Source organism: Dendropsophus ebraccatus, chromosome 5 (genome assembly GCF_027789765.1).
Source record: "Dendropsophus ebraccatus isolate aDenEbr1 chromosome 5, aDenEbr1.pat, whole genome shotgun sequence".
Taxonomy (NCBI): Eukaryota; Metazoa; Chordata; class Amphibia; order Anura; family Hylidae; genus Dendropsophus; species Dendropsophus ebraccatus.
The window spans coordinates 92210217-92226423 of record NC_091458.1 but is presented as its reverse complement, the minus strand read 5'-3'; the positions used below and the strand labels follow the sequence as shown (position 1 = coordinate 92226423).

At 41.9% G+C, this 16207-nt stretch overlaps 1 protein-coding gene across 2 annotated transcripts in view; it reads left to right on the top strand.

The window, feature by feature from the left end:
- PCCA (propionyl-CoA carboxylase subunit alpha) overlaps positions 1-16207 on the top strand; it is a 447530-nt gene that overhangs the window by 346546 nt on the left and 84777 nt on the right. For both annotated transcript variants that reach the window (XM_069970721.1, XM_069970720.1), the window contains exon 21: positions 10407-10460. In XM_069970721.1, the coding sequence (XP_069826822.1) occupies positions 10407-10460 (54 nt within the window). The remainder of the gene's footprint in view (positions 1-10406; positions 10461-16207) is intronic.

Genomic DNA, 16207 nt, shown 5'->3' with positions numbered 1-16207 from the left:
TCTCTTGGTAGCGACTCCAGCCTCTGGACACTACTCTCACAGACACAGCAAACCATCTTGTCACAGCCCCATTGATGTGCCATCGGGGATGAGCTGCCCTACCTGAGCCACTTGTTTGGATTGTAGAGTCCGTCTCATGCTACCACGAGTGTGAAAGCACCACTAACATTTAAAAATGACCAAAACATCAGCCGGAAATCATAGGTACTGAGAGATGGTCTGTGGTCCCCACCTGCAGAACCACTCCTTTATTGAGTGTCTCTTGCTAAGTGCCAATAATTTCTACTTGTCTATTTCATTTGCACAACAGCATGTGAAATTGTCAACCAGTGCTGCTTCCTAAGTGGACAGTTTTATTTCACAGAAGTTTGATTTACTTTGAGTTATATTGTGTTGTTTAAGTGTTCCCTTTAATTTTTTTTTGAGTAGTGTATATGGTCTCAGTCTGTTGCTTAAGGGCCTCTTCATTTAAAATTCCAGTGCATGCATTTGGTGTAACAGGAAAAACAAGAAAACAAGATCACACATCCAAGACAATGTCAAGGTAATTCATCTCGGACACACTGTAAGGGTATGTTTCCACAACATCTTTTCCTAGCTAAAGAAAATAGCAGAAAAAAAGTACAACAGAAATTTTAAGAGTAGCCTTGGATTTCTTTAGACTTTAGTTTTGGATGCAGATAAACCCCATTTTAATGAGGTTAATCTATGCCCTGCATCTCTGATGCAAAAGAAGAGCCCGTGGAGCCTCATTGAAGAGTCTCAATACACAGGACTAGCCAGATATCCCTCAGCATCTCTGATGCTCACCCCTTGCAGTATGCTTAAAATGAGCAACATCTGACTTCCAGCGTATTTAATATGCATGCTCAAAAAAGAAAATTTCACCACAATTTACAATGTTAGCTGCAAAAGTATTCCCTTTGAAAACACTAGGACATGCATTGGCCATGTATTTTGGTTTATAATAAGTCCTAAATAGGGATGGTCCGAACAGAGTTCGGTTCGGGTTCGTACAAACCTGAACTCTCGGTAATGATTCCCGCTGTCTGCCCGCTCCATGCAGCGGGCGGATCCAGCGGATGGACCGCCTGGAAAACTGGGATACAGCCATAGCCATAGGGCCACAGAGTGGGCAGACAGCGGGAATCTGATGCCGAGCGTTCGGGTTCATACGAACCCGAACCTCGGAGAGTTCGGACCATCCCTAGTCCCAAAATATATACAGAGTAATTACACTACTCACAAAAAGTCAGGGATATTCGGCTTGTAGGCTAAATTTATGAAAAATTTAAAATGGTTTTCTAATTTAAACTTAATTATTCACAGGATTGGGGACGATTTTGAGATTTTAGGGGGTATGACATGGGTGCCCCATGGGGAACTCTAAAGTATCTCCCTTGTTATGAACAGAGCCACAGATCATCTCATGGCCCACTGCTCCATTCATTCTCTATTGAGCCACCTGGAGCGCTGGAGTGCTGCCCTAGAGATCCCTGGGGGGCACGAAGGTCAGATGCTGTGGATAGGGCACAAGTAAGTTTAAATTGGAAAATCCCTTTTAAAAAGTTTGTGCCACAGTGATGTTATATCATCAAAGTAAGGCATTTAAATTGTCACTGTCATTATAAATATCATTTTCAAAATCTAAATCAATATGGGGTGTGATATAAAGCATGTTTGCAATTTTACTTTTTTTTTTTTTTTTTTGTAGTTATGCTTTAAAACAAAGCTATGCTTTATTTAAATTTGAGGTCCAGTCTCCTGAAGGCAGCTTTTTAATCTTGTGCTTGTTAAGAAATAAAAAAAGAGTCTAAACAAAGGAAGTCCTGGCCAGTACAGAACATTACAGCTTAATGAGTCCATCAGTCAAATGATCGATGGCTTCTCTGTGCGCAGATGACAAAGGAAGTTTTGTATTTCCCATGATTTAAGAAAAAAAAAAAAAAAACAATATAAATTGCAAGCTTGCTTTATATCACATCCCCTGTTGATTTCGGTTTTGAAAGTTATAACGACAGTGACACTTTGGATGACTTGTGTCAAAGCTTAAGCTTTGGCTGTCCAGGCATGATGGGAATTGTAGTTTTGCGACAGCTGGAGGGCCTAAGTTTGACACCCCTGCTTTTGATAGAAGCAGCAATGATGATCTCAAACAATTTATTGAAACAAAACCTAAAAAGTAGTGGTTGGTATACACTAACAAAAACTGTTGATGTCTTAAAAACTTGTCATGTGCCCTTTTTCATCAATTACACATTGACAGCAAAGTACCATGCTGTTCACAAGTCGACTTATTGTCTGTTGGAACATGGCATCCCATTTTTCTTTAAGAGGGGCCCTCAATTATTAGTTTCTGGAGTGCAAAGTTACACACCTTTAGGGTGGGTTCACACTACGGCATCCGTGCAGAAAAGTTCAGACGGTTTCCGTCGCTCATACTTGCTCGCGACAACATGTCAATTCTTTTGGTCGATGGCAGAATCGTCCCAGCCATAAAATGATGTCTATGCAGCCGGGGGAGATGGGCACCACCGCGAGCGGGTACGAGCGGTGGAATCCGATGGAACTTACCCGCACGGATTCCGTAGTGTGAACCCACCCCTACACAGCAACTCAGCTGATCTCATAGCTTTTCTATGGGTTACAGGTCTGGTAAAAGTGCAAGACAGTCCATTAGACATGCACCAGTCTCTAGCAGCTGTTCCCTTATGTTGAAACCTTGATGAGCTGGAGTATTGTTCTTTATGAAGGTGACATTAGACCTTTGGTATTCATGCGAAGGCACAATGACTGGATTAATGATGTGAAGTAGTATAAGTTTGTCACTGTACCATTCACAAAGTTTAGGGCAGTTCTGTATTGACTAGACACACCTGCCCACATTGTAACACCCCCACTAATGTCTCATCTGGTAACAATAGTGGCTAATGCATAGTGCTCTCATTTATGTCTCGGAGGGAACATTGGGCCTCAGTACTGTTCACTGATGAAAGTTGATTTGCTCTGGGCAGAAATGATGGCCGCCAATGATATTGGAGATGTCAAGGAGTGTGCTATATATTAGCCACTGTTGTTTTTGGTGGTGTTTGTACAGTATGGGCAGGTGTGTCTAGTAAATACAACTGTGTAGAGTCATATATATGGCAGGCCTTGGTGTCATAGACACTGATCTGAAGCCAGAGAGCTCGTCACTGGACTTCCGAGAAATAAGTGGACGGTGGCTGAACTCTTAACTGTCACTGTCATGATTTGACAGAAGCAAGTAACAGGTTATACTACGCAGAATGGACGATGCTCCGTCCTGTGTAGTTTTAAAAGGCTTATGGCTCAGAATAAGGCCCGTTAATGCCTGCCTTAAAAAGGTCATATTGGCGGTCACAAACAGGTTAAGCGGCCTTTTTTTTTTTTTTTTTAATATAAACTTGAGTGATTGGTCTTTTTAGACGGAACTGCTTTATTAGGTTATGTTCACATGTTCTTTTTTTGCCTGTTTTTTGGGGGGGGCAGCTGTCATTTTGCCACCAAAAAACGTCTATTTTTGATGCCAAAATGCATCCATATATGCAAATTACAGCCATAATTTGCATATATATATATATGCATTTTGGCATCAAAATGATGGCTGTCCAAAAAACAGCTGTGAAACAGCCAGAAAAAGATGTTGTGTGAACAAAGCCTTAGGGAGGGGAGACCATCTGTCTCCTTTGCTTGGTCACCAATGTCCAAGTCAATAAGTGAATGATTGTGTATGGCCACCATTGTCAGGTGGCCTAAAACGGTCCTTAGCTTCAGATTTTGCTCTCTACTGGCGCGTTCATCAAATAGGAACTGTCTGAGTTTGACAGCTACAACTAATGGTGTGTTTACTCAAAGATTTATCTGAAAGATTTTTAAAGCAAAAGCCAGGAATGGATTTGAAAAGAGGAGAATTCCTAGTCTTTCCTTCATCTCTTCCTGATCTCTGTTTATAGTCGTTTCTGGCTTTAGCTTAGAAGATCTCTGTGTAAATGCACCATAACGATCCGGTTATCTACTAGTCTTTAAAGTGATAATACTGGCAATTGGCTACTTGCAAATTAGGTAAAATATATGTTTATTTCAATAAGAAACAGTGATAAAAAGTACGTCTTTTACAATATATATATATTTTTGGTGTGTGTTTGCCAACCTAACACCTCACTCTAGTTGTGTGTTATTACTGTTTACCTGAATTGGTGAAGATAGTATATACCAAACTCATGTTGATGTATTTGAAAATGTATACAAGATATTCTGTGACTTTGTATAACCTTGCTTTTAATAAGCACTAGGCATTCACATTTTAGTTATCACATTCATCTTTGTTCCCCATTCTTTTATCTTGCCATCCTTTTGTCTATCTTTTTCCTTCTCAATGTCACTCTTAATTTAGGAATTTAATTTTAGGATTTGTGCAGAGTTGAATGTTACGTACTTTTGTGTCTCTTCAGAAACAGCTGCGCAGTGTCTGTGTGTTGTATATCTGTGCCCTACTTTAGTGACAGAGCAGAGATCAAGCCTTTTTTATGCAGAGTTAAAAGGTGTTCCAATTATCTGGTCTTGTCTTGCAGGGGAGACCACCTTGTTCTCTGAGCCTGTTGTTTAGCAGAAGACGCACATGTATCTATCCATGCCTTTATTCAGAATGGACACACTCGCTCTACTGCCCCTCTTTTTGTGGGTGCCAATGTTCCAACTTTGTTAGCTGAAGCATAAAGGGCAAACTAGGCTTATTATCTGTGCTTACTATTTATGATTAGGTAACACATCTATTGAATGAAGTTTTCTGTTTTTTACCACATGCCCTCAGTTAAAAGAAAAGAGACTGAATAAATGGCATCCTCAAATGACATGAGCAACCTCTCTTAGTTTTGAGCAAAATGTAACACAATAGTCAAAAGTCCACTAATTAGGGTGGAGTGCTAATAAAATGATAAAAGGTCTCTTGTTTTCTTTTTCATCTTGCCACGTACTGACAGCTTATCATGCACTCATTCCTTGTTTGTTTTGGCACTCTCCGTGTTCATTGTCAGTACTCAGGGCTTTGTTCACCTTTGCAGTTTCCAAAAGCACTTGGCTCTATTTATTAGCTGTGGGAAAAGTCCATGTTCTCGTTTCCTTTTATTGAAGTAAATGATGGAATTTTTCTTTTCTAACTTTGGATTTGCCTTATTTTCCATCTATTTAATGTGTCATTAAATAATGCCAGTTGTCGGCACTGTTGATTTTTTCAAACCATTATATATTTTGGCATAATAGCATTTAAAGACTAGATAAGAGTTATCTAGGTTTTATGAGCTTATAGACAAACTATCATTTGCCTTAGTCTAGCTAACATTGCAAGCTTTGAATATTAGAGATGAGCAAAGCATCTGAAAATTTGTTTCGCGAATTTTGGGTCGGATTTGGACTTATTTGCAAATAAAATACAAATGAGTCTTAGTAAAACAGCCAAACTATGATTGCTACAATAGTGGGGCTATTACAGAGTAGCGATTTTTTTTTTTTAACAGATGTGTCAATAATTATTCAATTTCCGCCATGGATCAGTGGTGTAATATCAATTTTCTCCCAGGACAGCAGTGGACATGGATAAATGAGCGGTATAAAATTACACTTTCTCCCAGAAGAGCAGTCGACATTGGTGGACCAGCAGCATCAAATCAACTAGGATAGCAAAGGACGTTGGTGAATCAGCTGTGTATACTTACCTTTTCTCCATGGACATCATTGGACACCAGTGGCGTTGAATGACACATTCTCCCAGGACAGCGGTAGACATTCTAAAACGGAACCCCCATCAGGGGCAATGGCCTTAGAAGGCTCTAGAACAGACACCTGGACATGTCAGGGCCAGCACTCTGACTCTTTTCCACCTTGAGAGGCCTAAAACAGACACGGGGATATGCCAGGGGCAGCACTCTGACTCTTTTCGACCCTGAGGGGGCCTAGCCCAAACTGTTCTTTTTTTCTTTAAGATGTACAAGAAAAGAAAGAAAGCCCACAATAGACACACAGGGGGAGATTTATCAAACATGATGTAAAGTGAAACTGGCTCAGTTGCCCCTAGCAACCAATCAGATTCCACCTTTCATTCCTCACAGTCTCTTTGGAAGATGAAAGGTGTAATCTGATTGGTTGCTAGGGGCAACTGAGCCAGTTTCACTTTACACCATGTTTGATAAATCTCCCCTATAGAACCTATTTTTTTTAACATGTCAAGTAAAATTACTGTAATCTGACAGTTGAGCTGAATAGGCCATTCAACTGCCAAAAATGGAAATGAACACCTAGTCCATTGGGAAACACTTAAATAGACCAGAAAAGCCCACCCGCAAAAGCATGTACAATGTGCTGGAGAATGGAATAGAGAAGGGTTCAGATTCAAGAAGGCTTTACATTCATTATAGTAAGTAAGAGTGGCAAAGTCTCCAACAATGTTAAATTGGAGAAGATTTTTCCACTGTACTTTCTCCAAATTAAGTGAACAGTGAAGGGGGATACCCCTGATGGGGTATGGGAGAGGCCTTCCCTCCCTTGCTTTGGTCACTCCCAAAAAAAACTCACCCTACTGGTGCATTCACATGTCGCTTCAGGGCTGCTGCATAAAACAATCAGCAGATCTTTATTCCCGTCAGTACTATGTAAGCTTTGGGAAATACACTGTTTAATTCTTGAACTGGTAGCTCCACCTTGGACTTTTTATTATACGTCCACCCCATAGTACTGAAAGGTGGCTGACACATAGAAGTGGTGCCTGGGTTTGGACCCAAACCTCAATCCACTTTAAGGTTACAGATTGTGGAATGGTCTTTTGCACCACCAAGATGGAAGAACTGCCCCACTGCTGATGTCAATGGATGGTTCCTCCAATCAGGCACACTGGTTGCCTCTTCTCGTCTTGTGGTGACTGTTGATTGACAGGGTCTTCCAGATGTCTTTTGGCTGATGCAGTACACCTTTTTCCTCCTGACCCAGAATCTTTGGATGGGATCTGATGCTGGGTCGGTGGCAGAGACACAGCTTCATCCTTTGATGAGGATGTCATTTGTGGACATTGCTTCCACGTGGGGTCTGTGACGTCATAATCTTCGTAATCTGGGACAAACTTATCCTCTCCCAAGCCGCCTTTCTCCATAGCCATGCAGTATGATCCCATACTGTGGCCAGAAGCTGCCCCTGCCTTGCTCTCCTGACTGCTCTGGGGCATGTCAACTCTGGGAATCTCAATGCTTCCTTCAACTTACCTCATAGGCGAATCCTCAAAAAGGTCCTCCAAATTCAATGTCCCAGGGGCTAGGGATTCTGTTAGGCTCAGCAGGAACTCTCTTACTGATGGCACTGGCAATTACAATTGCCCAATCACCACTCCCACAAGTCTACCATTCACCTTCTGTGTCACTGGCCTTACCCTGAGAAGGGCAAGGTTTTTTTGGCCTGCTTGGACATTTTGTATTTGTTTTTAAAGGGAACGAAAGAAATGTTTTTATCGCAATGCAAATGTATTCACAGCTCTCAGAAATGTATTAAGTATTCATCAAACACAGTCACTTATTATGTATACTCAGTGACTTTGACTAAAATGCATAACCAGGACCCAGTTACTTTGTATACTAGAAACTGGCTGCAAGGCTCTCACAGAAAGCCACCCACACTGTATCCTCCTATCTTCTCCTTTTTCTACCCATGTTACATCATCCCTGTGTTTACATTTTACTGCTTATTACTTTGGCACTTGCTTGTTTCGGGGGATATGTCACATATATGGTAGTGGTTTGAGTACTATCATTCTGTGTACATTGCACTGGCACCTTACTTGTGAATTTGTATTTTTGCTGTGAATTTCAGACTGGGATAATTTGGTCAATGTGGACCGGTGTGACCCCTCTGGATAGGGTTTTAGACATTTACCTGGAATATATACCTTTTTTTCCCTACTGGCCCTGTGAACATGATTACAATCATGGTTCCCTGTTTTTTTTTAAAGATTGGTATGTCAAATAGCCATATTCTAAACACACAAAGTCGTGTGTTTCCCTTAAAAAAATAAATAAATGTAAATTGCAAACTTGCTCCATTTCACATCCCCTGCTGATTTACATTTTGAAAGTTAAAACGACAGTGACACTTTAAGAATTCTGATTGATGAACCTAAGTTGTGCCCTAATCTTTATTCATTTCCAAAATGTGACAAGGAATCTAGAGTACAGTTCTTTAAGTTTTTTTTTTTCTGGGTTTCTTACACTGCTATCCTAAACTGAACAATTTGGCTAGTATGGCGAAAAACAGCATGGGAAAACAATATTTTCCACTCCTCCTTTGCCTGTTATTGTCAAGAAATGCTGCTTATAATCGGTAAGGAATATTTTAGCTCACCTTTTTGTAGATTGTAGGGAGTGTTTCACTAGATTTTCTACTAGTTTTATTTTCTACTGGTTCTATTTTGCGATTTTAATGTTGTATTCTGGCACAGACTTTAGTAATGCTCGGAAAGAGGATGGGTGAAAAGCTAATTTTCCTGGCTCCTATGCTGGTTCCCACATTCCGCCGCTCTGGTCCCCGGTTGTGTGTCAGCTCACTTGTTTTAATATGTGATGTAGCACACCCTTTCAGCCATTCAGCGGCTGTAGCAATGTCATACCTCTTATGCTGAATAAGTGCCAGAGCACGACCCAGGGGGGGTGAGTGGAATTTTTTTTTTTACCTATCCCCTCCCCGGGCATTATTTGAAAGAGGTCCTAGACAGAAACTGTTTCTATTACTACGTCAAGATTTTAGGAGTATTTTAAAATATAGATAAAAATATAGATTTAAATATAGTTTTGTAACTATTTTTTTTATTAAAATTTTTATCAAATACAATAGTATGCATCATAAGTATAATAAGCAGAATTAAAGGATTGAAGATTGCATGAAATACAAAGCATGCAGAGTATTCACTACAGGTGAATAAAGAAATAACATGTACATAAACATGTATTGATATTATACATTTAGAACAAGTATAAAAAAAAAGGAAAAGGGGGGGTAAATGGTAGACAGGACAAGAGGAAGGATCGAGGGGAGGGAAGCAGGTGCGGAGACACAGCTATAGGGACATTTCAGTGAGCTCATCAAGTAGGTCCATGAGTGTCTCTCTGGATACAGTACGTGTCCCATGGGAACCACCTAGTCCTAAAGAGTTCTTGTTATTTGCCATTGCAGTTCGATGTTCCATACTGCGCAGGTATTCGTGCACATAGATCATTAAAAGTGTGTTTTAGGCTATGAGCCCACAACGCCTTTTCAGTCAAAACAATGGCGATTTTTTTTTTTTTATAATAATGGCTGTTAATAATGGTCATGATCATTATTAATGACCATCATTATAAAAAAGCCCTTTTAAAAAAAAAAAAAAAAAAAAACCCTAAAAGAGACATTGTGGAAACATAGCCTTAAACAACAAATCATTTTCTGATGACACATTCGCTCTAAGGGTACAGATACACATGGTGTGCACACGCTGGATTTCACCAACTGGATATTATTCATACACCAGCAGAAAATATTTTCACAAATTAAGTTTCTACTACCTTAGCCCTGTACATTCAGCATGCACATCTGCAACATGTAAAAAAAAAGGAATGTCAACATATACTGTGGCATATGGACAGAAGACCCATTGAGTTTAAGAATAACCAACTAGTGGCAGTCTGTCTGGTTTTGCCCATGGAAACTAATCATAGCTTAGGTTTCATATCTTAAAGAAGCAGTTCAGGGTTTTTTTTTCGGCCCCCCCGGGTAGCCGCTGTCATGTATACTTACAGAAGATAATCGGTGTCCCGTTCCCGTCGGTCAGTTTTCGTCCCTCAGTGCAATTCAAATTGGATGCGCTCACGTCCGCCGGCGCTGTGACTCCTCTTCTCTCCCTTGTAATTTGAACGCCGGACGTCACGCGCATCCATAGCGAATGCATGGAAGCGAGTGACTTCCGGCGTATAATCACTGGTGAGAGAGGAGGACTCGCAGCAGCCGGCGGACGTGAGCGCGCCCGATTTGAACGGCACCGCGGGACGGGAACTGACCGACTGGAACGGGACACCAATCATCTTCTGTAAGTATACATGACAGCGGCTACCCGGGGAGCTGGAAAAAAAAAAACTGAACTGCTTCTATAAGCTCTGGTGAGCCCCTCTTAAGTCTTGTTTCCATTTCAGGTCTGCTCCTTTTACTAGTAGTAAGAATTAAGTTTACTAAAATGATGTTGATGTCTGTCTAGATTATATCTTTTAATATTGGTTCAGTTTTTATCTGTCAATGTATTTCTTAATGTGTATAATTTTTTGTCAGGCCTATTGTATACTAAGTTAATGCTTCATCTTTTTTCTTTTTCTTATTCCATGCAGTGCCTTAGTCGGGATGCAGCTGGAAATATTAGCATTCAGTTCTTGGGCACAGTGGTGAGTACAGTTTTGCTATGCTTGACTGCTTGCCTGTCTGTTTGCGTAGAGTATACCAATCTAGATGTGTATTTCCAGTAAAAAAAATATGTAGTGCTTGAAAAGAGCGCCCCTCAAACAGTGACTTCCAGAGCAACCTTTAAGAGAAACTTTAACCCTTTAACGACCCATGACCCAAAAGCGAATTCTGCACTTGCCCTCTAAGAACGACGTTGGTACTGGCCATTTAAGAGTGAATTCGATACTGGTCTTTTAAAAGCTAATTTGGTACCGGCCTTTTAAAGGCTAATTTGGTATGGGCTCTCTAAGAGCGGCTTTTATACTGGCCCTTTAACAGTGACCTCCACAGTGGTTTTATGATAGTAAATAAAATTGCTTGGTTATGACAATCTTATGGAAATCTGTATTTATGTTAGTGAGTCAAAATCATAAGGACCTGATATCTTCTATTGTTCAGTAGGGCACATGTGACTGTGTGGATGTTGTCAGGCATTGAGCGAAGGACCTGTTAGTTTCTGTTGGCTGCTACACTTCAGATATTTGCATGTGTGCTGTGATTGGCTTGTTAGTGCTGTGTGATATTTGAATTTCTAAACATTCCAACATTAATTTCTATGGGGGATTTTTGGTATTCAAACGTAAATTTCTTTAAAACGACAAATCCAATTGAATCCAAAAACACATAGCACACCTGTCAGTGCTGAGGACTGCGAAACACAGTTTGGTTTGAGTCTGTACGCAAGATGGTTCTGGCTGTATTAACTGCAGAAACTCAGAAGAAGAGGAGAAAGGGATTACAATATAGTGTTTTTTCAAGCTCCATAAAAATCACACTTAATTACTAGAGTTTATAGTTGTCACAGGCCATAGATGTACAGCATCAAGATGATAAAAAAAAAATCTCTGTCTCATAGCCTTAAAAGAACAGGTTCACTGTATTCTATGGATGCCTGGACATTGATGACAGTCTGAATCTCCAGTCTCCATGTCATGAGACTGCCACAGTTTCTTTAGTGTAACTATCACTAAGCATTTACACCACCAGCAATAGGTATGCAGAAATAGATCATGAGATTATAAACATGATTATGCACTGACACTCATAATATGCGGGCATTTCTGGGGATCCTTTCATATTAGGGTGCAAACACTGACTAGAGCAGAGCATATTGGTGAGGTTTTACTGAAGTTTTATGAAACATTGTGCTAATATAAGAAGCAGATGGCATGTGCAAACACTTTTGTGAAATTTTATGTCAATGTTGACAGCAACTAAATGATTTTGAAGGTTTTATTAAGGAAATTATGAGATTCCAGATTTATTATTAACCCTTTGCCTCTAAAGCCTGTTTTGGCCTTAATGATCAGGCTCATTTTTCAAAATCTGACCTCTCTCACTTTATGCGCTTATAGCTCAGTGATGCTTTAACGTATGCTAGCGATTCTGAGATTGTTTTTTCATCACATATGGCACTTTATATTAGTGGCAAAATTTGGTCACTACTTTGTGTGTTTTTTTTGTGAAAAACATCAAAATATCATGAAATATTTAGCATTTTATGAACTTCTGAAATTCTCTGCTTCTAAAAAAGGAAGTCATAGCACATAAATTAGTTACTAAATCACATTACCAATATGTCCTCTTTATTCTGGCATAATTTGGGAAACATATTTTACTTTTTTAGGGTGTTATGGGGCTTAGAAATTTATTAGCAAATTATCACATTTAGTGAAAGTTTCCAAAACTGATTTTTTTAGGGACCAGTTCTTTTTTTAAGTCGATTTAGGAGGCTGGTATCCTGTAAACCCTCATAAGTGACCCCATTTTGGAAACTAGACACGTTAAAGAATTAATCTAGGGGTATAATGAGCATTTTAACCCTACAGGGGCTGGAGGAAAGTGTTCACCATTAGGCCGTAAAAAAAATAAAAAAATTTTAATTTTCCAATAATATATATGTTTAGATTAAAGTTTCTCCTTTAAAAAGGAACATGAGAGAATCCGCACCCCAAAGTTTGTAACGCAGGTTCTCTTGAGTACAACGGTACCCCATATGTGGGCGTAAACCACTGTATGGGCACACAGCCGGGCTCAGAAGGGAAGGAGCGCCAATTAGCTTTTTTAATGGAGATTTTTCTGAAAAAGTTTCTGAGCGCCATGTGCGTTTGCAGTGCCCTTGTAGTGTCAGCAGAATAGAATCCCCCCAAAAGTCACCCCATTTTCAAAAGTACACCCCTCAAAGAATTCATCTTAGGGTAGGATGAGCATTTTGACCCCACATGCATTAGAGGAAAGTATTCAAACTTAGACAGTAAAAATTAAAAACACGAATTTTTCCAATAATATGTTCGTTTAGTTTGAAATTTCTCAATTTCACAAGGAAAAAGAGAAAAAAGTACCCCAAAAATTGTAACGCAGGTTCTCATGAATACAACGGTACCCCATATGTGGGCATAAACCACTGTATGGGCACACAGCGGGGCTCAGAAGGGAAGGAGCGCCAATTAGCATTTTCAGTGCAGATTTTGCTGAAGAAGTTTCTGAGCGCCAGGTGCGTTTGCAGTGCCCCTGTAGTGTGAGCAGAAGAGAACCCCCCCAAAAGTCACCCCATTTTGGAAAGTACACCCCTCAAAGAATTCATCTTGGGGTGTGGTGACCATTTTGACCCCACAGGTATTAGAGGAAAGTATTCAAAATAAGACAGTAAAATTGAAAAACTAGAACTTTTCCAATATGTTTGTTTAGTTTGAAATTTCTCAATTTCAGGAGGAACAGGAGAGAAGCTGCATGCCAAAATCTGTAACGCAGGTTCTCCTGAGTAGAACGGTACCGCATATATGGGCATAAACCACTGTATGGGCACCCAGCTGGGCTCAGAAGGGAAGGAGCGCCAATTAGCATTTTCAGTGCAGATTTTTCCGAAGAAGTTTCTGAGCACCAGGTGCGTTTGCAGTGCCCCTGTAGTGTGAGCAGAAGAGAACCCCCCCAAAAGTCACCCCATTTAGGAAAGTACACCCCTCAAAGAATTCATCTTGGGGTGCAGTGAGCGGTTTGACCCCACAGGTATTAGAGGAAAGTATTCAAAATAAGACAGTAAAAATGAAAAACTCGAATTTTTCCAATATATGTTCGTTTAGTTTAAAATTTCTAAATTTCACGAGGAATGGGAGAAAAAACGCACCCCAAAATCTGTAACGCATCTTCTTCTGAGTAGAACGGTACCCCATATGTATGGGCATACAGCAGGGCTCAGAAGGAAGGGAGCGCCAATTTGCTGGAGCAAAACCGCAGCTAGTAATGGTTATTAGAATAGCGCAGTTACTAAAATACAATAAAAAAATTAGATTACAGGTAATGTGGGGTGGTTACGGGCAACCTGCGGTGGTTACGGGTAATCTGGGGTGGTTATGGGCAACCTGCGGTGGTTACGGGCAACGTTGGGTGGTAACGGGCAACGTGGGGTGGTTACGGATAAACTGAAGTGCTTATAGGTAATCTGGGATGGGTACCTGTAATTTGGGGTGGTTACAGGCAATCTGGCTTGGTTACGGGCAATGTGGAGAGGGTCACTGGCAACGTGCGGTGGTCGGGGGCAACGTGCGGTGGTCAGAGGCAATCTGGGGGGAATTACATGTGATTAGGGGCAACCTGGGGGGGTTACAGACAATCTGCGGTGCTTAAGGGCAACATGGGGTCGTTACAGACAATCTGCGTTGGTTACGGGCAACATGGGGTGGATACAGACAATCTGGGGTGGTTACGGATAAACTGAAGTGCTTATAGGTAATCAGGGGTGGGTACATGTAATTTTGGGTGGTTACGGCAATCTGGTGTGGTTACGGGCAATCTGGAGGGGGTGCAGAGGCAACGTGCAGTGGTTAGAGGCAACGTGCGGTTGTTACGTGCAATATGGGGGGGCTGCAATTACGGGCAATCGGGGCTGATTGCCAGTGACCCCCTCCAGATGTTCCGTAATTTGGGGTGGTTACAGGCAACGTGCGGTGGTTATGGGCAACGTGCAGTGGTTATGGGCAACGTGCGGTGGTTAGTGGCAACGTGCGGTGGTTAGTGGCAACGTGCGGAGGTTAGAGGCAGCGTGCGGTGGTTATGGTCAACGTGCGGTGATTATGGGCAACGTGCGGTGATTACGTGCAATCTGGGGCGGATACGGGCAATCTGGGGCGGATATGGGCAACCTGCTGTGGTTACAGGCAACCTGGGGCGGATATGGGCAACCTGCGGTGGTTACGGGTAATTTGGGGGGGTTAGGGGTAATCTGGGAGTCAACTGCAATTATTACTATAATAAAAAGTGTGTTTTATTTTTTTGTATGTTTTTCACTTTTTGTACTTTATACATTAATTTTCACTGTATTACTATGATTACTGTGATATTTTCTATCACAGTAATCATAGTTCAGTGACAGAGACCAAATTGGTCTTTGTCACTTTAAATTTTTCCGAGATAACTGATTCTGGAGAGCATGCGCACTTCAGAATCAGCCTGGACGTTGAGGAGGACAGACCTCCCTGGATCAGGTAATGTATGTGGGGGGCGACTGGGGTGGTGGGGGGCGACTTGGGGGGGGGGCACCGTGACACTTTTTATCCCCTGTCACCAATGATTTATGGTGACGGGATAAAAAGTGCTGATCAGCACTGGGAACAGGCGATCGGTGGTATATAGTATATACCGCCGATTGCCTGCTCCAGGGCCACACGGGGGGGTCCCCGATCACTGCCCCGTGCTCTCCGCTACCTCCGGTGGCGGAGAGCATGGGGCTTTGATCACTAATTCATTTCCATCCCTGCGAACAAACATCGTTTGTTCGCAGGGATGGGGGCAGCCATCCTGGATCTGATGGCCGCCTGGGTAGGGTGATCTGGGGTCTGATCGGGGGGCTGATCTGGGGTCTGAGGGGACATTTTTCATCTCTCCCCACCGTGGATTCACGGTGGGGGGAGATGAAAGCTATCGGCGGCGCCGGTAATGCCCGATAATAGCGGCGATCCGCCGGTATCAGGAGAAGAGGGGAGGGGGCCAGGGGACACACATTGAGTGGCGGTGGGGGGAGGCAGCGTTCTGCAGCCCGGCGGGGGACACTGAATCTCCCCATAGACGCTGCGGTCGCATTGACCGCAGCGTTTATGGGGTTAACTGCCGGGGGGGATCGCGGCTCCCCTCCGGGCAGAGGCAGCAGGAGGATGCTGTGTGACACAGCCTCCTCCTGCTGCCCGATCTCACCTAGGGACAGCGGGGGGAGGCAGGGAAACCATGACGTTTGGGAAACGTCATGTTGCGGGAACTACCTGCTTTACATGACGTTTCCCAAACGTCATTTTGCGGCAAGGGGTTAAAGAGGGACACTTTCTGATGCAAAATCGTAGGTGCTGAATATTATTGATACATAACCCCCAGTGTCTTTAGTCCGACAAGATCCCAACATTTACACTGCCTGCACTATGTGGTCATGCAAACTTTAGTTATAATTACAGATTAGCAGGTAGATTGAAATTTCTCCCCAACCTTCTGTTTTTCTATATGTTAAAAGTTAGTTAGGCGGGAATTTATCAAGACCAGTTTACAAGTAAAAGGATAACGATTATTATAAACTATCACTCAGATCCGCTCAACATGTTTCGGCACTAGGTCTGCCTTTGTCAAGAGGTTGCAGGCTTGCCCTCTACCTCTTGACAAAGGCACATCTAGTGCCTTTGTCTTGATTTGCAGACAGCCTGCTTTCTTT